The sequence below is a fragment of the Microtus pennsylvanicus genome, chromosome 4 (assembly GCF_037038515.1).
Source record: "Microtus pennsylvanicus isolate mMicPen1 chromosome 4, mMicPen1.hap1, whole genome shotgun sequence".
Classification (NCBI taxonomy): domain Eukaryota; kingdom Metazoa; phylum Chordata; class Mammalia; order Rodentia; family Cricetidae; genus Microtus; species Microtus pennsylvanicus.
Window position 1 is genome coordinate 113,818,384 of NC_134582.1, and position 22,270 is coordinate 113,840,653.

Here is a 22,270-nt window from a genome sequence, read left to right on the forward strand (position 1 = left end):
CAAACACAAACCTTAAGAGGAAAAAAGTATGTTTTCCCCCCTTTTTTGTAATTAAATAAGAATTGCTAAAATTTATTATTTAAGTTCTACTTTTTTCCAAGAGTACAACAAAAGACAAGTTTACTGGGTATATTTCCAGGGAGCAGGGCCAGGGCAAGAACAGAATGGCCTGCCTCACTTATTTCTAACTTCTGTATCTTTTATTTCTAAGTCTTTATATATGGGTATTTTGCCTGCATGTATGTTTGTGCACCACACATATGCAGTTCCCACAAAAGCCAAAAGGGGGTGTCAGATATCCTGTAGCAGAAGCTATAGATAGTTGTGAGCTGCCACATGGGTGCTGGGAATTGGAACCTCAGGAAGAGCAGCCAGTGCTCTCAACTGCTGAGTCATGTCTCCAGCCCCAGTTATGTATTTTTATTTTCTTTTAGCAGTTTTTAAACTCATCTGTAAAACAGATTAGTTATATAAAAAACTTCTTAAATACCACCGAAGGTCATTAATGTATTCTCTGATATAAACATGCGTGCACACATACATACTCTGAGTGTACACATGTGAAACTAAACATGTTCAGGGTATGCTATGAATGTGTGGGCGACACTAACACCAATCTCCTCACCCCAGAAAACCCACTCTGCTATAAGGGGAGAAGATTCTGACAGCAAACCATGACGATTTACAGTATATTTTAGTGGGTCAGCAATGTAGCTCAGTGAATGCATACTTGTCTAGCATGTGTAAAGTCCACAGATGTGTGTATGCACGCGTGTGTGCGCTCTCTCTCTCTCTCTCTCTCTCTCTCTCTCTCTCTCTCTCTCACACACACACACACACACACACCATCTAATAAAGTGTTTTAAGGAAACTTAAAAAAGGTGTATAATCAAATTACATCAGCTTAAAAAAACTCCTTAAATAAAACTTTTGTTCTTGGTTTTCCTTCATTTTAAAAATCTTTTAATACTTTTTAAAATCACGGAATGGGTAGTATTTGTTAACTTATGCTAATAAGGGGGTTGGTAAGCTACCCAACGGCTATCTTTTCTGTTTGACCATGCTAACCATGTAGACATCGGAGGGTAACCTCGTCTGCCTGTTCTGCCTCTACCTTGAGATAAGGTTCTTACTGTTCACCATGCCCTACCTCATGTGAGTGCTGGAGATTCAAACTCAGATCCTAGCACTACGCTCTATATAGTTAAATACTGGAGCCATCTCTCTAACTACTGGAGCCATCTCTCTAACTCTGAGTAGAATTTTATGAAATGCCTCCTTTTAGTGTAATATACAGTCACAGAATAGAAAATCTCTAAAATAATCATGCTTAATCTTTTAATGTAAAAAATGATTATAGTGGGTTTTGTTTAGTTGGCTCATCTTTTTAAGATGAGGTCTAACATAGCCAGGATAGACTTGACTTCTATGCAGCCAAGAACGACTGTGAATTTCTGATCCTCCCTCCTCCGTATCTCAAGCACAAGGATCACAGGCATGAGCTGTGGCCTAAGAAATGCCTCTGGTGCTAAGCACTCAGCATACCTGAGTGTCAACCCGAGCAAACAAAAGAACAGCGACAACGACTTGAGGTGCTTCCACTCACAGAAGGTGGCTCTGGCCACCCATCAGTTCCACCCATCACAATAAGGACGCCGCTCTGCTTCTGTATGTGTTACATCTAGATTATCATGGCAACACTTTCGCCTCAGTCCTCATCTTGATTCTGCTACAGCACGAGTCCTCCTCGTGGGAAGATCTGGGTCACGGGTGGGCTCTGAAGTTTCAGGAGACTCCAGCCATTCCTGGTATTCCCTCTCCCTGCCTTATGCTTGAGGATCAAGATGGAAGCTCTCAGCTATTCCTGCCACCATGCCTTCACTCTCCCACCATGGGCTCTAGCCCTCTGAAACTGTTAAGTCCAATTAAGTGCTTTTTAAAAATGTTATCTTGTATAAGCTGCCTTCGTAGACTTTTGTTTTGTTTTGTTTTTTAAACCACAGCAATAGAAAACTAAGACAGTCTAGGAATCCTCTTCAATCATTACAAAGCAGTATGACCACCTTAGATCCCTAAAGGACTTAGGAAGTTTCTGCTGTCCATTTCCATGCAGGTCGAGCCTCATGTTCTTTCCTACTTCCCACAAGTTTAACTCTGCACTAAAAACGAAAGAGAGGCCAAATGAATGACTTGAACGCACAGCATAGTGCAAATATTCTCAGGCAATTTGTGTTTCTGTAATTTTCTTTTGCTAAGAGAGGCAGTAGTTACTTGCCTGACCGATTCTGCCCATGTGCCCTTCTAAGGGATGCTTGGAAAGAGAGGGCTACGAGGAAGTCAAGTCAGAGTCCTCCCTGGTACTGCAGGAATCGCTATGGTTTATTGAGACCTCCACCAAATTTTTATGGCCTGTTCACAGAACCAAGTGATCTGATGAGAAGGCCCATGGGATATGGCATGCTGGAATGTTCATACAGGTTTGGGACTCAGATCTAGAACTGTATCATGTCTCAGCCACTTGCTATTATATGATCTTGGGCAATTTATTTGCTTTTTGAGGCTAAAGTTTCTCAGCCATGGAACAGTATACAATCTACTAAGGAAGCTATAAACATCACAAAGAAATAACCTATCTATAGCACTTAGCACTGGGCCTCAAACGTAACTCTCCCAATTAATGCCAGTATCAATGGTAAGGTCACCACAGAGAGAGATCCAGTGTTAAACACTAATTTAGGTCATATTTTCAACAGTTTAACTGTCTCAGAAAAGGCTTCAGGTTAAAGTGAAGATGAAACTTATTTTATTACCATCAAGTTCACAAAAGTGATCCTGTGAGTCGTCATATCTCGCCCAGTCAATGAATGCTTCTTTGCTTTCATTACTACGGGAAGGAGGAATAAAAAAATTATATTTGGAGCTGAAACGTTAACATTGTATTCTAATGAACAAAAATAGAGACCATTTCTTCAGAAGATGCCACAAAGTCTAGCAATAGTAAATGAAAAAATGATGAAAAAAGTCATGTGAAAAACAGAGTTCTCAATTTTGATGAGTTGTTTATACTTCTTAACTACTTTGAAATGATTATTAGCCCTTGTTAGCACACAACTGACATACAAACTGCAGTAATGTTATTTTTTTCTAAAATAGAATATCAGCTTATTTTCTGAATTCTTTAAATTCAAGTTATTCTATTTTTATAGAACCCCCAAATATTAAAATCATGACTTGGGCTGTGGTGATGCACACCTTTAATCACAGCACTTGGGAGGCAGAGGCAGACAGAGCTCTAAGTTCGAGGCCAGTTTGTTCTATAAAGTGAGTTACAGTGCAGCCAGAGCTACACAGGGAAACCATGCCTTGGGGAAAAAAGTCACTGATATTAACAAACTAAGTACAACTAAACTTGCCTTAATGTGCTATTGATGGCGCCCAGCTTGTTGGCCTGCTCACAGTCTTCCAGTTCCTTGGTATTGTTTGCCGCCTGTGAATACTACAAGAGAATTCATACAAAGTTAAGTGAGAGTGATTAGCTCTTCTTTAGCAGACTCTATTAATGGTGACGTGTTCTATCGTGAAAATCCTTACTGCGGATTTTTACAAGGCCTGAATCTGTACCTATTAAGTGAGCAAAGGCAGAAAAAGCCACAACAGTTAGCATGCGTGTGCTGGTGATGATGTCATCTGGGCAAGAGACTGGATAAATATGTATCTAGACTTTTACAGACACGCAAGTCCTTAGAACAGAGTCTTCAACTTAGGCCATATCCCAAGGAAACATTTTTTATATTATAATCATCTTAGTGTTTGTATCATTTTAAAATGCTGAGATACACAGACCTTACTGTCCAGCATCCCACTTCTCTTACAGGACTAGGGAAACTATCATGTGCTCACAATGAAGTCGGGGGCAAAAATGCCAGTGCTTCACTGCAACAGGAAAGAACCAGAATGACTGAAATGTCCACGTACAGGGAGGCTACTGTTAGTCACACAAATGACTAGCACACTGCTGTGAGGGTGAACACACAAGATCCAGTGTGTCAACAGAGAGAGGTTTAGGAGCAAAAACAATGAGCCAAAATGTAAACTGAAAAGTATTTCCAACTTGAAGAAATTCATTACTAAAAATTTTAACTTCCCACAAAATAATCTGTATATTATTATACTGCAGGCACATGCTCTGAAAGTGTGTTACTTATAGACAGATACGTATGTAGTAAGAATAGAACCACATACGTAACTTCAGGAAATGGATGGCTCTGGGGAGGAGGAAGTAAATAGGATTAGAATGGTGTTAGGAACAGGGGGTGGGCTAGACTACCTTGATATGCTTTGTTTAGTATAGCTTTGCAGCCAAAGTAAAGATGAGCAAGTGAACAACAACAATGCATGGAAGAGATGGGTAGAACAAGGAGACAGCATACAAGGCAGAGAGAGAGAGAGAGTGGAAGATCTTCATCGTGTGTGTGTGTGCAGTAGAGGAAAATAAGAGTTAACTGCAGCTAAGAACACAGCTTACTCACTGTAGCACCAATTCTAATTGGTCTTAATAATAAAAACCCAGAGTCAGATATTAGGGGGTGAAAGCTGAATATCAGAGAAGCAGAGCAGCCAGCCACTAGTTTTTACCTCTACAAAATCATCAGACAGAATGGGATATCTTGTTTCTCCAAGTCCTCAGACTGAATGCTGTCTCTACGAAACCGCCTGTCTCCTCCTGCCTTATATTCATTCCTTTCTCCACCCAGCCATATCACTTCCCATCTCCACCTCCCTTCCCTAGTACTGGGATTAAAGGTGTAAATCACCACCACTTGGCTCTATGTTTCTTTTAGACTGATTCAATCTCGTGCAGTCCAGGGTAGCTTTGAACTCACAGAGATCCATCTGACTCTGTCTCCTGAGAGCTGGGATTGAACATGTGTGCCACCACTGCCTGGCCTCTACGGCTAACTAGTTTGGCTAGCTCTGCACTCTGATATTCAGGCAAACTTTATTTATTAAAGCACAAATAAAATATCACAATTCATTTTTAAAAAGCACAAAGAATACCTTAACATCATTTCCAAGTACTTGGCTCAAAATATCTTGGCAATAATTTTCTTTATACAATGTAATCTGAATCTAACTGAAACAGAAGACCAAAAATAGCTACTAGTATTTTTGCTGCAGTTAAAGTTTAGAGTTTTTCTATTTAGAGATTCTGCAAACAGATGTAATTTCAAAAGAAGCTAGGCATGCATGGCCCCAGCACTTGAGTCAAGAGTTAATAATTTGAATTCTAAGGTCTAGTGGCTCCATTCTTAGCTAAATTCATGGCTCTCTACTGCCCCCCGTATCCAGAAATTTTCAAGGAAGAAAAGTAACTTACCTTATTTGAACGCCCAGCTTTAATTCCAACTGGAATTTTACTCTTAAAAGAAAAATAGTAACATTACTTAGAAGACAATCAGAAGGGACGGCTGCTATGGAGGGAAAGAAGGGGAACAAAAAGAAACTGATCTACTTTGTTTCCTATGTTTGACTTCTCTTTCTTTCTTTCTTTTTTTTTTTTTTTTTGATTTTTCGAGACAGGGTTTCTCTGTAGCTTTTTGGTTCCTGTCCTGGAACTAGGTCTTGTAGACCAGGTTGGCCTCGAACTCACAGAGATCTGCCTGCCTCTGCCTCCCGAGTGCTGGGATTAAAGGCGTGCGCCACCACCGCCCGGCTATGTTTGACTTCTCTATTTAAAAAATTATAGTTTGAGTGTTTTGCAGCGTAGATGCATGAACACCATGTGCATGCCTACTGTCTGTGGCAGCCAGAGAGGACAGACACTGATCCCCTGGAACTGTGGTCATGGATAGCTCTGAGCTACCATGTGAGAGCTGGTAACTAAAGCCAGGACCTGTGTAAGAGCAGCAAATGCTCTTAACCCCCGAAACATCTCTCCAGCGCAAGCATGTGGTCAGCTAATGATATGTGACGAATGCCATCAAAATGAGGCTCAGAATGGTATCAATATCCTGATTTAGTTCATTCTGCTAACGTTATATACAAAAAGTATTGCTTCTAAGAAATACAGCAGTATTTAGAGCATCCAGACATAAAGGACCAGTATGCAGCATGCTCAGACGGTTCGGGGAGTACAGCAAACAAGGGACCATGTGCATCCAGGGGATCTTTCCTGCACGTCTAAGATCACTTTCCATGAACATCTTATCTTGTTGGAAAAGAAGATAATTTTGCAAGAATCTTCCATTTACGATGACAGTGGTCTAGACGCTCTTTCAAAAAACTATTTTCAATGCCCACAAACTAGCCTGATTTGGTAAGAAAAGAACTGAAAATTTAAACTATAGCTTAAAACTAATTGTTATTGAGGGAGAATCATTTTAAGTTAATTATGTTATATGTCAAAACTGAAGTATCAGAACTTGGAGTTTATCTCAGTGGTACCTGCCTAGTATGTGTGAGAATGTAGGTTCCTGTTGTGTGTGTGTGTGTGTGTGTGTGTCTCAGACAAACCCCACCCACATATCCCTAAAATGTAACATTATCTTGGTAGGAAAGACAATGTTTATGTTTTATTTATATGGTAGTAAACATATTTTTAAAGGTTAAAAGAAAAAGCAATGAAACTTCACTCTAGGCTGTACTTTCTCACTTCATGCACTGAAATCCCCATTTTAAATGTGACATTTAAGGTCCTGAACTTCTCTTTTTGCCTATGAAACAAGATCAATGAAGCCCACTGCAGGTCTAATGCTAGAAATCCTTAGGTCTCCCTCCCATTTTAGAATCCACAAGACTTACATCCACACCACATCACCAACACCACTGGACACAAGAATCCCTCAACTCATCTTTCAAGGAGTCTAGTCATACGAGCTGAAAGCCTATGAGTCTGCCGGTAAGTCCAAACACAAGGATACAGGATTGTGATATTTTTAAAGCCCACGAGGAAGTCCCCCTCCATTATTATACTCTTTTAATTACTGTACCTCTGGACAGGGCTCCACATGACAATCTTTTATTGAGCAGTGGCCATCTTCTGCCCAGAAAGGACATGGTCGCTTCAGATTAACCTTTCGAGGAAAAACAAATCAACATTAGCAATTGGGTATGATAATTACAGAATGTTTGCCAGTGTCACTATGGTGACATGGTAGCGATGAGGAGAGAGGAGCTTCTTGACCCTGTGGCGCATACACAGCTCACATATTAAATGACTGCAGCTTTGCAGGTACCTGGGTGGCATGTTAACTTTTAAAACAAAACGACTATGGGTTCTCTGACACTGGAGCAGAGGAGCAGCTCGAATTCACTGCTCATCTGAAGTACAGTTGTCACTGGGCAGCATTTTAGAATGACCTTAACATTCTCCAAATACCTGCGGTCACCTTAGCATCGGGGTTCCCACACCCCCTTAGTCAGTGTGTACTGAGCACTGGCTATTTGGTCAGACATCAGGTTAGGCTCAAGGCAAAAGAGAGCTTTCTCTTCCTAGGACTTATAATATCCTGAAGAAAAGAGAAATCAAATAATCGCACATTGTAGTACATGTTTCAAAGGAAAACCCAAAGTTCTGTAGTAGTGCTGCTGATGGATGGAGCCTCTGAAGCAGTCGTACGTTAGGAGAATGAAAGGTGGTGGGCATGTGTATTTGGCTACAGCAGTGCAGAGCTTTGTGGTGCTAAGAATGAAGAACCACCAGTTCCACCATTTTTAGTGGGTAAAGAATGGACCAAAAGGACGGAGGTCAAAAGGTAAATACCGATTTCCAAATTCTTCATACAACAGGAAGCTGGTAATCCAACAGGACTTGCAGATGTTATTGCCCAAGCTAAAAATCAACGTCTGTTTCCTCTCTTACTTGTTACTACTTTTTACCACCCTCACTTGCCTCTTGCTTAAGCTACCGCAATAGTTTTCCACCTTCTGCACACAGCAACAGTTACATCAAAACCAAGGCAGTCCCTACCAGTGTCTGCTCAGAACTTCATCTCCCTTGGAGCAAATCCAAGCCTGCAGCAGCTCTACAGGCCCTACTCTGTAACCACTGGCATCTGCTTCTCCTTCCCTCACCTATTACACTACATTTCTGCTTGACATGCTGGGTTCCTGGAGTCCCAGCGCCTCTATACTGCCCTTTCTCTATCTGCTTTGCTCCTACAGAGGACTTTTTCTCCATCTTACTCAGGTCTCTCAACAGCAGCAGGCCTTGACTAGACCCTCTAAAGTAGTACTTAGAATGCAACCACCCCCAATATATTGCTGTATGGTTTCTGTGTGTTTGTATATGTGTTTGTGTATATGCCATGTGTACATGCTCATGTTTTTAAAGCTGACTTACCTACCTCTCCAATCCTACTCCTCATTCACCTGCTTCTGTGGTCTAATTCTTCAAATAAACTAAGCTTACTCCTGTGTCAGAACTCTTACATCTACTCATCAATTTCCTTGGGATGTTTTCTGCAGATCTCACCACTACTCACACTTTTACATTAGGAAGGTCTTTCTCAAATATCACATTAGCATAAACGCCATCCTTTCCTGACCATTTCATCAACGCAAGGCTACTTATCTCTATATCCCTTACCCTCCCCTGCTTCTCCACAGCACTCACCTTACGTCTGACATTACTGTCTATTTCCTTATTGTTTGTCTCTCCAAGCAGAACAAAGCTTTGCCCTATTCACTGCTGTACCCACAGTGCTAAGACTAGAGGCTGTCTGTCACAAAGCCATCAATATGACAATTGCCTAGCTGAAAAGGTGAGCGGCTGCATCTACCTCCTTGTTGGCTGAATCCCAAGTCTGCATGTGTTGAAATCAACCGTTATTTTTGCTTACTTAACTTTCATTTTCTCTTCTTCTGTAGCAGTCTTCTAATTCCCTTGACAAACAATCATTCCTCGTGTCTCTGAATGGCACTGTTACCCAAAGTATACTTTCTTCTTTTGGTAAAGGTATCATATGACAACCTGGACTAATCATTTTCTCCTCCAGAAATTTGACTCTTGTATAAAGAACAAAAAATACGGGAAAACAGCTAATGTGGCCTGGAAGTTTGGTGCAGGGCTGATGGTACAGCTCAGCGGAACAGTGCCTGCCTGAATGTCTAGTGGCCAGAACCCTAGAACCACCACAGTTTTGGTGGTGTCCTAAAGATGACGCCACTAGAGTCTGCTCCACTTTCAGCTTCCCTGAAGTGCACTACTTCAGTTTGTCTTTCAATTTGTAAACTACTTAATTATTTTCTCTCTCAAACTTCTATTTTTTAGTCAACACGAGTGCCCTACTTAGGATTCTCGGGCCTATTATTTCTTCATTTTAAAAATGTGGATAACAAAATTTTCATATGAAGAGTAAACGAGATAGCCATTCATCCAAATACTCAATTCCTCAATGGGCCAGGCTTTGTATGGATACAAAACTAGAAGATGCGATACCCAAAGGGAGGTGTGAGTGAGGCCGCGACACCCAAACGAAGGCGGTCTCTGACAGCACCCACAATTTCTACTTATTAGACGGAACCATATGAAACCGGTATGTTTAACCATTTCATATGATTTCTCTAATATTATGAAGGAAGCAGCTACACATACTTGTCAGGCATTTCATGTTCAGAAAGCACCTGTCTTATTTGTATGAAAAATGCCTAAAGATCAGCCACAGTGTAGGCATAGATTCACCAACTGTACAAGCTCTGTTAGGAGTGCAAAGGAGAAACATTCACTCCTTTCTGGATATTCTTGGTATTTGTGGGCAAAGGAATGGGTTTCCAAATCTGTAATTTTCTAATTTATCTTTTGGACACAACCTACAACTGCCAAAAGACTACATTTTTTATCCTCAAAAATATTTAAAGAGCTAAGATAATATATTCAGAATCAAGATTAAAAAGGAAACCATGTTTAAATTTTAGAACAAATTAAAATGAGAATTATATACCAACTAAATTCTGAGAACAAGAAGACCACAGTAAAGTCAGGCATAGCTTTAAAATGCAGTTGTAGCTGGGCGGTGGTAGTGCATGCCTTTAATCCTAGCATTTGGGAGACGAGGCAGGTGGATCTCTGTGAGTGTGAGGCCAGCCTTGTCTACAGAGCGAGTGCCAGAAATATATATTTGTCAAGTAGATTCTGTGAGCGCACATAGAGGAACAGGGGAGTGCATATGGTCAAAGGACGTGCTGTACTTGAACCAAAAGGCCACCAAGAAGCCCACTGCTTTGTACAATGAATATACACTAATAATTGTTTTTAATTCCCTAGACTACACCCTTGGTATTTTCTCCTTAAAAATGTATAACTACAATTGTTTCTTTGAGTTCTGATTGCTGACATAGTTAGAAGACTGCTATTGCTTTTCTGGTATTTCCAGAAGGGCCAGAGACTCATACTAGGTTAAAAACAGATGAGGGTGTATCCTCCTTGTAACATCTCTTGGTTTGCAGCCTCCATGAAGCATGCCAGTGACAGTCTGTTACTCTGCACTGCTTACGACACTCCCCTTACACAAACACGATGCCCCACTGAAGCCTTGTTGGGGAATATTGTTTTCAGGCGTGTGACTTTTGTTTACACTGCATCTGTTTAACTCTGTGAAGCTGTGTTACTGTGCCTGTCCGAATAAAGAGATGACCGGCCATAGTGAGGTGGTAGCAAGGACAGGCAGGGCTGGCAGGCAGAGAGTGTAAACAGAGGAGTGAAGAGCAAGAGAGAACAAGGAGAGGAGAACATCAGGGGCCAGCTACCCAGCAAACAGAGAGAGAAGTAAACAGAGTATACAGAGTTAAGAAATATAAAAGCCCAGAGGCAAAAAGTTAATTTAAGTTAAGAAAAGCTGGCAAGAAACAAGCCAAACTAAGATCAGGCATTCATAACTAAGAATAAGCCTCTGTGTGTTATTTATTTAGGAGCTGGATGGTGGGCCCCCCAAAAAAAGCCAAAAGAGTGAAAAATTCATACAACGAAGCCTGGATAGTTCGGTCCAGATCACAGAACCTATGCTCACAGAGGCTGACGAAGTCCATGTGGGCATTTGAAGCATCTGTAAAGGAGGAGTCTTCCATCTCAAAATCAAAACTGAAAGAAAAGTGAAGGGGGTGCAGATTCTTGGTATGTAATAAAATCATTTTTCCACTATGATGCTTTTATAAAATTTCATTTTTAAAAGATTTATTTTGAAAAACATAATAAAACAGTCACATTTTCAGACAACTACATAGAAATCTTTGGATTAACAGAATTAAAATTTTCCATCTTACCTTGTAATAACGAAAATAGTCTCGCTCTTGTAACTTTTTTAACTTGGGGAAGATTTTGTAGGTGTTGAAGTTATCAATGCTGTCAATGTCACACAAGCAATCATCCAGAACTCCAGTCACCTAGAATGTACAAATGTTTCAACTACAAGATAGACAAATTACTAATGTTTATACCTTAATAAATCTATTATTCTAAAAATTTTATTCATTCAAGTTGACCAGTTTTACTGATTAAGGTTCATAACATTAGGGCCAATGGAAGGGTCTAGAGGGTAAAAGTGCTTGCTGCCAAGTCTGACGACCTAAATTCAATCTCCCTCCATACGGTGGAAGGTGGGAACTTCTGAAACTCTCCTGACTTCTGTATGCATGCCATGCCTCATGTATACTCTGCCCCAACAATACACGAAATAACTAGCTGTAAAAAATACTTTTAAGATTCATAACATTAGAGCAGTTACTTTTTAACTATGACAGTTGAATATAAAAAACAAAACAACAAAAACCAAGAAAATTACAAATTATCTACTTTGAAATACCCAACCTTTCAGGGCTCAAAACAGGAGATACTTCTCTGCCTTTCCTCTGCCTAACCACCAATAAAAATGCAAGTAGCCACTGGATTCCAGACTAACCTAGAAGTCACAGCCTGTAATGCCACTGCTGAGACCACCTGCATCTTTCTTTTTGGCTGCCGTTTATGTGCTAGGCATGGTGGTAAGAGCTTTAGTGTGTCATCTCATTGACTCTTAAAAACTATCCTGCAAATAAGGTATTATGACCCTCATTGTAAGGAATTACAGTTTAACAAGCTTACAATTGTTTACATACCCATGGAACTTAACTACCAATCTATTAGGCTTTAAAGTCTGTTCTTCCTCACCACTCAGAGTACTCATGAAGCCAAAAAGAGAAACAGGTATATAAGAGGTGAATTCTGAGTCCTAAAATTCCATAAGCCATTCTTCAATTTTATTAAAAATGATTCTCTATATGTAATCCCAGAAGAAACCTCCTAAGTAAAACACAGCATTCCCCAAAGTTATTTTATGGTTTCATGTACAGAATGTTCTGAAAAGTATTAGGAATGGTGGAAAGTGTGCTAGTCTCCAGGGTTCAGGGACTGGGTAGGGTATAAGAGCTGGGATGGGAACAAGACAGTGTGGTGATACAAAGGAACAGACAGTGAGACGGCTCAGCAGGCAAAAACCCTCCCCAAAGCCTGATACCGGAGTTCAATCCCTGGATCCCACAGTGGAAAAAATGAGCCAGTTCCCGAAAGTTGTCATCTGATGTCCGCATGTGTCCATACCTACATGTGGATTGTGCATGCATGCACACACACAAACACAAATGAGGACGGTGGAACAGGATAGATGCTTGAAGTGAGTGTCTACACCCACACACTGCATACATGCACGCATGTGTGCACACACACAAAGATGTTAGGAACAGGATAGATGCTTGAAGTTTACATCTACACCCATACATTTCATACATTCACGTACACGCACAAGTGTGCGCACACAAACACACATGAAATGATAATGATGAGGGGAGACAGGAACAGCATAGATGACCGAAGTGATTACCCTGATCCATATTTTCACTGTGGTGGTGAATGCATGGAACTGCAATGTAATAAAAATGTGAATACACACAAATAATGTACACAGAGTCCAGAAAATGCAAATCATCCTATCAATGGCAATGTCCTGTTTCTAACTCTGCAGTCTATCTTTACAAGATGTTACCTTTGTGATAACTTGGTAAGGGGAACGTAGCACTTCTCTGTATTATTTCCTACAACTGCACAACAACTTGCATCTCAGTTCAAGGTTTTAAGTAAAAACCAGAATGGGACTCTGTCTATTAAAAGTTCTATTCATAGCCAGGCAGTGGGAGCACAAGCCTTTAATCCCAGCACTCGAGAGGCAGTGGCAGGTGGATCTCTGTGAGTTCGGGGCTAGCCTGGTCTCCAGAGCGAGTTCCAGGACAGGTGCCAAAGCTAAACAGAGAAACCCTGTCTCGAAAATCAAAAACAAAAAGTTCCATTCATGAAGGCTTTGGATGGAAGGAGACACACAAGCAGTGAATGGAAGTAGAAGACCTAACCAATTCTTTTTCTTTCCCAAAGTAGAACTGTCTCTTTCAACTCCCTCCCACATGGAGGCAGCAATGCTACCTTTACATGAAGAACAAGGGCTGGCTGTCCAGCATTTGGGCTCTGGAAATTCAGCACTTAACACCCTAGAATCCTCTAACTCCAAATTTCACTGAACTTCTAGGTTCTCAAGTGACAGGTGTGTAGGGGTGTAGGTGTGTGTGTGTGTGTGTATCTGCTTTCTAAAACACTTTTTCTAAGCCAGGTATTGGTAGCTGTCTTAGTAAGGGTTTTGTTGCTGTGAAGAGACAACCATGACCATAGCAACTCTTATAAAGAAAAACATTTAATTGAGGCTGGCTTACATTTTCAGAGGTTTAGTCCATTATCATCAAGGCAGGCCGACATGGTGCTAGTGAAGGAGCTGAAAGATCTACATCATGCAGCAGGAGGAGGAGAGATTGTCACACTGGTTGTGGCTCAGCATAATGAGACCTCAAAGCCTGACTCCACAGTGACACACTTCCTCCAACAATAAGGTCACATCTACTAATAGTGCCACTCGCTATGGGCCAAGCATTCAGAGATATGAGTCTATGGGGCCATACCTATTCAAACTACCACTGTCCCATATAACTCTTTCCCAGCACCTGGGAGAAAAAGGAAGGTGGATCTCTGTGTTTAAGACCAGCCTGGTCTACAAAGTGAGTTCCAGGACAGCCAGGGTTACACAAAGAAAGACTGCCCCCCAAAAGAAAACAAACAAAAAAAACCCTTTAAGTAGTAACTGTTCTTTCTTAGTTATTTTTTGTTTGTTTGTTTGTTTTTTGAAACTGAAAACTTTTGGTTTGTAAACCATCATATTTTCTTTAAATGTTTTCAGGGGCTGGAAAGATAGCTCAGTCAGCAAAATGTCTGCCACACAAGCATAAACGTCTAAATTCAGATCCCCAATATATCATAATAAGCTAGGGAGACAGCACTAGGGAGGCAAAGACTGAGGAGCCCTGGGGCTTGCTGGTCAGCCAGTCTCACTGAATTGATGAGCTCCAGCTTCATCAAGACTATCTCAAAATATAAGGTAGAGAGAGATTGATGGCACCTGATGTCAACTCTAGCCTCCACATGCATGTATGCACACACATGCCATTTTCACTGTAAGAAGGATAAATTGCTATTAATACATATCTGTAATTTTTAAAGACTACTCAGATAAACCTATGTCACCAAAATTTTGAAATGTAGATGTGAATATTGCCTGTATCCTTGAAGTTCCTTCTCAATTACATCTACCCTTTTAAGAGGTTAAAAATCAAGCTTACTGTTGTGATCTATTTTTTTTGTAATGCATCCATAAATAATTCCCATGTTCATAACATTAGTATCATTTCCTCTCAATTCTTCTGCAAGGTGCTGCTTTTGCTAACATTTTTACTTTGGCATTATCTATGAGAGTAAGTTTTACTTGTAGCTAGCTCGTTCACCTTTCCTGTTGTAAATGCTGTATAGTATGAAGACCAACAGCTTATCTATTCTATTTTGCTCCATGCAGAAGGAAGAACAGCCAGGGGTATGTAAGTCCTGATTCCTAAGATTCAAGTTCACAAATATAATCTTTTTGTTGTTGCTTTTATTATTTTATTTTTTGAAGCATGGTTTCTCCGTGTAGCCCTGGTTGCCCTGGAACTTGCTCTGTAGACCAGGCTGGCCTCGAACTCAAGAGATTCACCTGCTTCTGCCTTCTGAGTGTTGGGATTGAGGTGTGTGCTACCGCTACCCAGTTCACAAACTTAATCTTAAGAGAATATTGATTGCCGGGCGGTGGTGGTGCACGCCTTTAATCCCAGCACTTGGGAGGCAGAGGCAGGCGGATCTCTGTGAGTTCGAGACCGGCCTGGTCTACAAGAGCTAGTTCCAGGACAGGCTCCAAAAAAAACCCCACAGAGAAACCCTGTCTCGAAAAACCAAAAAAAAAAAAAAAAAAAAAAGGAGAATATTGATTTATAAAGCAAGAGTCTTTAAAGATGTGATCAGGGACAGGTAAGATAGCTCAGTGGGTTAAAGATGCTTGCCAGGCAAACATGGTTACTTGAGTTTGATTCCTGGAATCCATGTAAAGTTGGAAACAAAGAACCAACTTCTCTGATCTCTACATGCATATTGTGGCAAGCAGGTATACACATGTGTGCACACAGACACAGAAAATTAAAAAAGGAAAATTTAAAGATATGATTAAGATCTTAAGGCATGAAGATTATACTAGATTACTCAAGGGAAACAATAGTTAGCAGAATCAGGAGAAGGCAGGAGAAATGAGAAGAGGATACAATACTGACATTAAAGATACAGGAAGAAGTCACAAGCCAGAGATAAAGATGCCTTTAGAAGCTTGACAGAAGTACAAACAGTTCCCAGCTACACCCTCCAGGACTCCCACCTTGTTGGTGTCATAATTTTATCACTGTAAAATTCATTTTCAAATTTTTGGCCCCCAAAACTATAAGATTAAAAAATTATATTGTTTTTAGTGAATAAATTGTAGAGATTTGTTAAAGCAGCAATCAGGAAACAAATGTATTCCATATTGATTATAAATTTGACTAAAGAGCAAAGGTACACAAATATCTTTGTACATATATCTTCGGATACATGTGCAAGAGTTTCTTAAGGTGTTAATCTTGGGTGTAAAAGTACATGTTCAGATTTACAGGGGAACAGCAGGCTGACTTCCAAAGTTTTTATATCAAGTTAGTATCTCACCACCGATGATCAGGAGCTAATGTTGAGACATGCCCTCCTGAATACTTAATATTAATCTATGATTTAAATTTTACCAATCAAGAAACCACACAGAGGTATGAGGGAGTAGTGGATTTTTGTCCTAATGTACTACATTCATTGCTTTCTGGTTCTGAAGTATGAGATGCTTGACATCCAGATGTAAATGCTGGCAAATAAAAAAAAATTGGATATGGTGATCTAGAACTGAGATTTCTTGTCTTCAAACATAAACCTGAAACTAAGGTATAGATGGGTTTTCAAAACTAAGCATCTAGGTAAGATAAACAAGATACAAACCCTGAAACTCTAGGGCAGAGTGTTCTAATGATAGACCAGCCCACTACAGATGAAGTCACCAGGAGCATTAGCAAGAAATAAGTACTTAAAAGAGTTAGAGTTGAGCTGTGAAAAAAAAAATATTCTGCTGATAGGTAAAACCTGAGGTTTCACAACTAATGTATTGACAATAAAGACACGGCAAGCTTGACAAGAGAGAGCAGCTTCAGGGTAGTAGCAGAGGAGTTTGACTATAAGGAATAAGCTAAATAAAACAGGAAGAATAAAGTTAGGCTAAACAGAACGGGAGAAAATTAAACAACTCGAGAATTTTTCTAGCTATAGAATTTAAAAAAGGAGGAAGGGGTAGCTCAATCAGTAACGTGCTTGATGAGGGCCAGAGTTCAATCCCCAGAACACGAGATCATAGGATGACAGTAAGCAGCACCCATTAGGGGAAGGAAAAATTAAAGACCTAGGGAAAAAGAAGACATGAAGGGACCCATTCCCTTGAGTGGGAAAGAAGAAATGGCCCCTAATAGAAGAGCACACGTGACTCATCCGCGCTTGTAACCAACAATCACACAGCTGGCAGACACCAGTTAAAAGTCCATTACTCTATAGCAAGTTCTCCTTTGTTAGTAACGAAGCTGACGGGGGCAGAAGAGCAGATGATGAAGGATTAAGCTGAAAAATCTGTAATTTAAATTTCTTCAGCTGGGTGTAATCAGCTATTTAATTCATCCTTTGAGTTTCAAATTTTACTTTTTTTTTTTTTTTTTTTTTTTTTTTTGGTTTTTCAAGACAGGGTTTCTCTGTGGCTTTGGAGCCTGTCCTGAAACTAGCTCTTGTAGACCAGCCTGGTCTCAAACTCACAGTGATCCGCCTGCCTCTGTCACAGACAGCTCAGGCTAAGAAGGAACCAGCTACCTAACTGATACTAACCTTGAGCCTGCTTCCTACCTCTTGAGAGAGATTACAGGTACACACCACTACATTTGGCTTAAATTTTACTTTGAAAACTTCAATTTCATTATTTTTGATATTCTGGTCATTCTTTTAGATCTGTTTTTTCATACTTCTATGTGATTTTTTTATTTAAATACATTAAAACTGATAGTAAGTTACTTACATAAAAATATCAGAACCTAAAGTCATGTACTGTCTCTGGTGTTTCTACTATAGATATTCCTCAACTTTCTATGAGAAATCTTCCCTAATAAGCCCACTAAAACAAAAAATATCAAATGGAAACTCAGTTAAGACACACAACCTGCCATTCATCATCGCACAGAAACACAGGGCACAATTTGGGGTGTACAAGTCGTCTGCCCTTGTGTTTGCCTAGCTGATCAAGACTGTGGCTCTCTGTCCCTACCCAGCACTGAAAGTACGTAGCTAGTCAGAGAAGAAGAAAAAAATCAAAATATGAAATAGTTTCTACCAAGCAGATATGGCTTTCTAACATATGTAAAGTTAAAAAAACATATTGTAAATTCAAGCATCATAACACAGGGACTATCTGTATCGGATTCACGGTGCCCTCTTGCCTTGTGGTTTCGGTGATTACTTTTTTTGGCACACTGTTAGCTGTTTATTCTACTGAACACTATCTCTGAAAAAAATCTTAAGTCCTTGAGCTGAAAATACACTTCTCTAGGAGGAAGAGATATTTTCTTTTTCTGAGAACTTGGAGGACATGAACCTGGGCTTGCCGTGAATTCAACTTCTAACCAAAGCTTATCCTAGCACACACAAGTGGTACAACCTTTGCCTGAAAAGGCCTGTGAAGGCTGCTCACAGATTCTCAACTGAGTTTTCATCCCTTTCCTTTAATAAGTTTTTATTTTCCCCTTTACTCAAAATGGGACTCATTTCTCATTCACGCTTACACTAAGAATGTAGCTCTTAGGGTCCAGGATTTATGTATGTGTGTGTGTGGGGGGGAGCTTAGGGAAGACACTAATGTTATTTCTTACCAATTCCACCCCCCTGCGAAGCTGTGAGACTAGAAGCTTGATCTCTGGGGTTAAAAGACACCCTGAGGTAATGGGAGTGTCTGACTTCCATTTGGTGGGGAGCTCTGTGTTTCTTGATTTCATGCCACCGCAGATGGGCATTTTAAAAGATTTCAAACATATCTGACTGAAATATCCTTTTACAGGAAAACCGTATGTAACATGCCATGAATCATATTTGCATTTCATTTATAAGAAAATGGGGCATGAGATATACAAATGAACATCCTTTCACATGGTCAAGAATATTTTCCTGCTTTCAATATAGAAAGCAAAGTACTCATTTCCTTAAATGACTTTGATTTCTTGAGAACAGAGGTGTTTTTCAAGAGTTCTAATTTCTTCCTTTTATCTTTATGGGTTTTTCTTTTTTCTTTTTTTTTCCTTACCAAGTTTAGGATGCATGAGAAGTTTTAAAAAAAAAAAGAAAAGAAAGTCTTAGTTCCACTTTCTGATTTTCTGGTCACTGCGTCTCTATACTCTGAAGCAAGTATGCCAATTACTACTGTATAGAGCAGAAGCGGCTCCATCAGGGTCCCAGCTTATGTCACTTAACAAGTCAATTAAGCTCTCTGAAATTCACTTACCATCACAGCCTCAACCAAATAAAATGTAATATATAATTAAGCATGTTACATTTAAGTGTTATTAAAAACTATATACTAAATGTTATTAAAAACTATATACCAAACCACTGAAAACAAAATATATATACACTTTTGTAGACTTTTTAGCACAGTGATACATTGAAATGCACTGATATTTAACTGTTGAGTATATATATTCATCTCGATATAAGGAAATAGAATTACAGGTGCATTATAAACCACTAATAAGTATGATTATTGGTAGCTGGAGAAACCTTAAGTGAAGCTTCTAGACTGGTGATAAAATACATAAACACAAATTAAAATATGACATATTAAGCAAGAAAATGAGAAATCAGACTTTATAAAAACATCTAAATGTAAGGTCCACTCAAACCGGATAAACTAGTAACTAGAAAATAATTTTGCTATTGATGGCCTGGGAAATTTATTTTTGCTAAGTCTAGTAAATACATCCAGAATTCTATCATAGTGTTTTCCAAACCAGGCTAAGATGTGGTGGAAAAACCAACTTCATTACAGACACTCACAAGGCTTGTTTAAAATGCTTATTCCTTGCTCAGTTCCAGATGGACTCAGAATATATCGAAGGGGGTCAGAGAATCTCCACGTTTAACAAAGAGTTTCTTTTCCTTTCCCTTCCTTCCTTTATTCTGGTTGGTTCGGTGTTTAGTTTCTTGAGAGTGGGTCTTTCTATGCAGTCCTGGTTAGCCTGGAACTTGAATGAAGACCAAGCTAGTGACCAACCTGTGGCACTCCTGGTTTTGCTAGGGTTACAGGTGTGCACCACTGTTCCCAGATGTTGCTTCTTTTTAAAATCAACTTATCCATTTAAAGAACACTCATATGGACACAAACAGAATATTCAAGCATTCTAGGAATTAGTGCTCGGCATTTTAACACCAAGAACAAAGTTAGAAAAACATGTTTACATGGTTACCCTCATAGTTACCATTATTATTATTATTTTAGCAATGAGCGTTAATTGCTTCAAACTACATGCCCCTCATTACCAGGCCATCTGAGACACTTGTTTTGATTCAGTTTTGGCTCTCTGAGCTAACACTTTGCAGCAGGTGCAGACAAGATGCAGCAGCATCTGGCAACCAATTCAAATCTTACTTTAAAAAGCAACAAACCCACCTCTCTTCAAGGCAAGAGACAGAGATCAGCTAACCCTGGACTTTCTAGCATATAGAGAACTCTACACTTCATCGAGGCAACCCTAAGGTCCAACGGACTCTCCAGGGAACAAGCCTTTCTACGAGGGGCCCACAGTCAGGGCCCAGACCCTCCAGTGTCCTTAAGTGGGCTCACCTGGCAACGCCACTTTGCATACATAGGACAGGTGGGCAATAATAAGGCGGGTAAAGCCTGGCACTCTCTAGTACACAAGTTCAAGGAAGTGAAGACCAGTCCCCCTCTCCCCCTCCAGTCCTCTCAGGAAAAGGATGGAGAGCCTCCCTGTCATCTCCAGAGGAAAAGGTGTCCCCCACCACCCCGCCTCTTGCTCAAGACACCGAGGTTTTCCTCCCCGTCACCATCACAACGATAAAGCCGCTAGCGCTTACTGGCCGTCACCATCTTCCTCTTCCGTCTGCCTCCGCCACGCGTGTCGCGTCCCCGCGCCAGCCGCGCTTTATAGACGTTTCCCGCACTAGCCGGTGCGGTTCTCTCAGTCCCAGACCGGCCACTCGTACCTCCCCCTCGGCTCCTCGGCGACGCCGGCACGGCCCGTCCCCGGCCTCCCGCCTCTCCGGCTTACCTGGGTCTTGATGAGACTTGGGAGGAAGCTCAGGGTGACCAGCAATTGCACGGCGGCCGCCGCCCCCTGCCCGACGACGGCCCGGCGGAACCCCGGACTCATGGTGACCTCGGCCGCTCGGAGCTGGGGAACGGCGGGCCGCCGCGATGACGACGGCTGGAGGCAGTGCCCGGGAACCGGGAGCCTCCAAGACCCGAGGTCTGCGCGCCGGCCTCAGGATGGAAACGCTCTACGGTCCCCAGCAGCAGCGACTGATGTACCAGCGCTGCGCGCCCCCGCTTCATCCCAGGAGGCCCCGCCCCCGGCGTCCTCAGTTGTGATCACGCCCTCTGTGCAAAGCCTTCTGGGAGTCGTAGTCCCGGCATCCCCACCTCCACCCACCCACTCACGCGCTCCGGGAAGGCCTTGAAAATGGAGAACTACGGGCTGGGAGGTGCTCTGCCTCCCTGAGGCGGGGCTCTGCGTCGGCCAATGAGGCGGGACCACGAGGGCTCCAAAACACCCAAGAACGGGCGGGAGAGCCAGTACTGTTTTAGGGGTTGGCGGTGGCAACTAAGCCTCTGTTTCGTTGCTCTGGAAAACGAGGCTGGGGGGCCCTCAGGGCTTCCGGTATTGAGCCGGTTGTTCCTTGTCACCGCTTGTCCTTTTGGAGCCAAGACATTCTCAATAGGCAAGATCTTAACCTGCTGTCCCAAGAGCTTTCTTTGCCTCCTGTCTCACCTCTGCAGTCACCTAAAACCACCTGGCATCTTGTCAAGGTGGCTTCAGAACCTCCTTCATGTCACACGCCCCAGAAGTGAATGCCATTGCCTGGTGTCTCCCCTACTTCTCTACTAGCACAGGAAAATCTATAACGCACTTTAAAGCATGAAGAGAACACCAAACCCACACAGCGGAAAGGAACAATCAGGATAAAGGCACAGAATAACTAGAAGGGACGTGGGCTATTCTAAAATTACCACCTTCTAGTTACAAGCATTGCAGCTCGGATGGAAAGGTACCCTGGCAGTCGGGAGCCAAGGAATACCACAAAGTCAGTCTCGTGGTCTTAATTACACCTCAAATATTGTCCTAGGACTATGTAAGGTTATGTACATAGGCTTCCTGTAGTGCCTAGCAAATAGGAAGTATTCGATAAATGGTAACCGCTAGCTTTGTCAATATCCCTGGGTTATAGGAAACACTTTAGGTAGCATGTATCAATTTGTCATTGTTGATGTAACAAATGACCAGAAATTTAGTGGGTGAAAACAAACAAATGTATTATCTTACATTCTGGAAGCTAAAAGTTCAAAATGAATCCACAGTACTGCATTTGTTTGGAGTATTCTAGAGAGAACCATATTTCCTTGCTTTTTGCACTAGAACTTTTTCTAGGACCACTTGCATCCTAGAGTCAGGACTTCACATAACACAGTGGCATAGCCTGCTTCCGTTGCCATGTGCTTTCTGACCCTAT

The 22,270-nt window shown here is 41.2% G+C and overlaps 1 protein-coding gene across 2 annotated transcripts in view; it reads right to left on the reverse strand.

Moving 5' to 3' along the window:
- Ero1b (endoplasmic reticulum oxidoreductase 1 beta) overlaps positions 1–21,106 on the reverse strand; it is a 39,344-nt gene extending 18,238 nt beyond the window's left edge. For both annotated transcript variants that reach the window (XM_075970210.1, XM_075970209.1), the window contains exons 1-6: positions 20,812–21,106; positions 11,260–11,379; positions 6,990–7,073; positions 5,378–5,419; positions 3,414–3,496; positions 2,811–2,884 (exon numbers count right to left, since the gene is read on the reverse strand). In XM_075970210.1, the coding sequence (XP_075826325.1) occupies positions 2,811–2,884; positions 3,414–3,496; positions 5,378–5,419; positions 6,990–7,073; positions 11,260–11,379; positions 20,812–20,913 (505 nt within the window). In that variant the 5' untranslated portion in view covers positions 20,914–21,106. The remainder of the gene's footprint in view (positions 1–2,810; positions 2,885–3,413; positions 3,497–5,377; positions 5,420–6,989; positions 7,074–11,259; positions 11,380–20,811) is intronic.
- Positions 21,107–22,270: the final 1,164 nt, after the last annotated feature.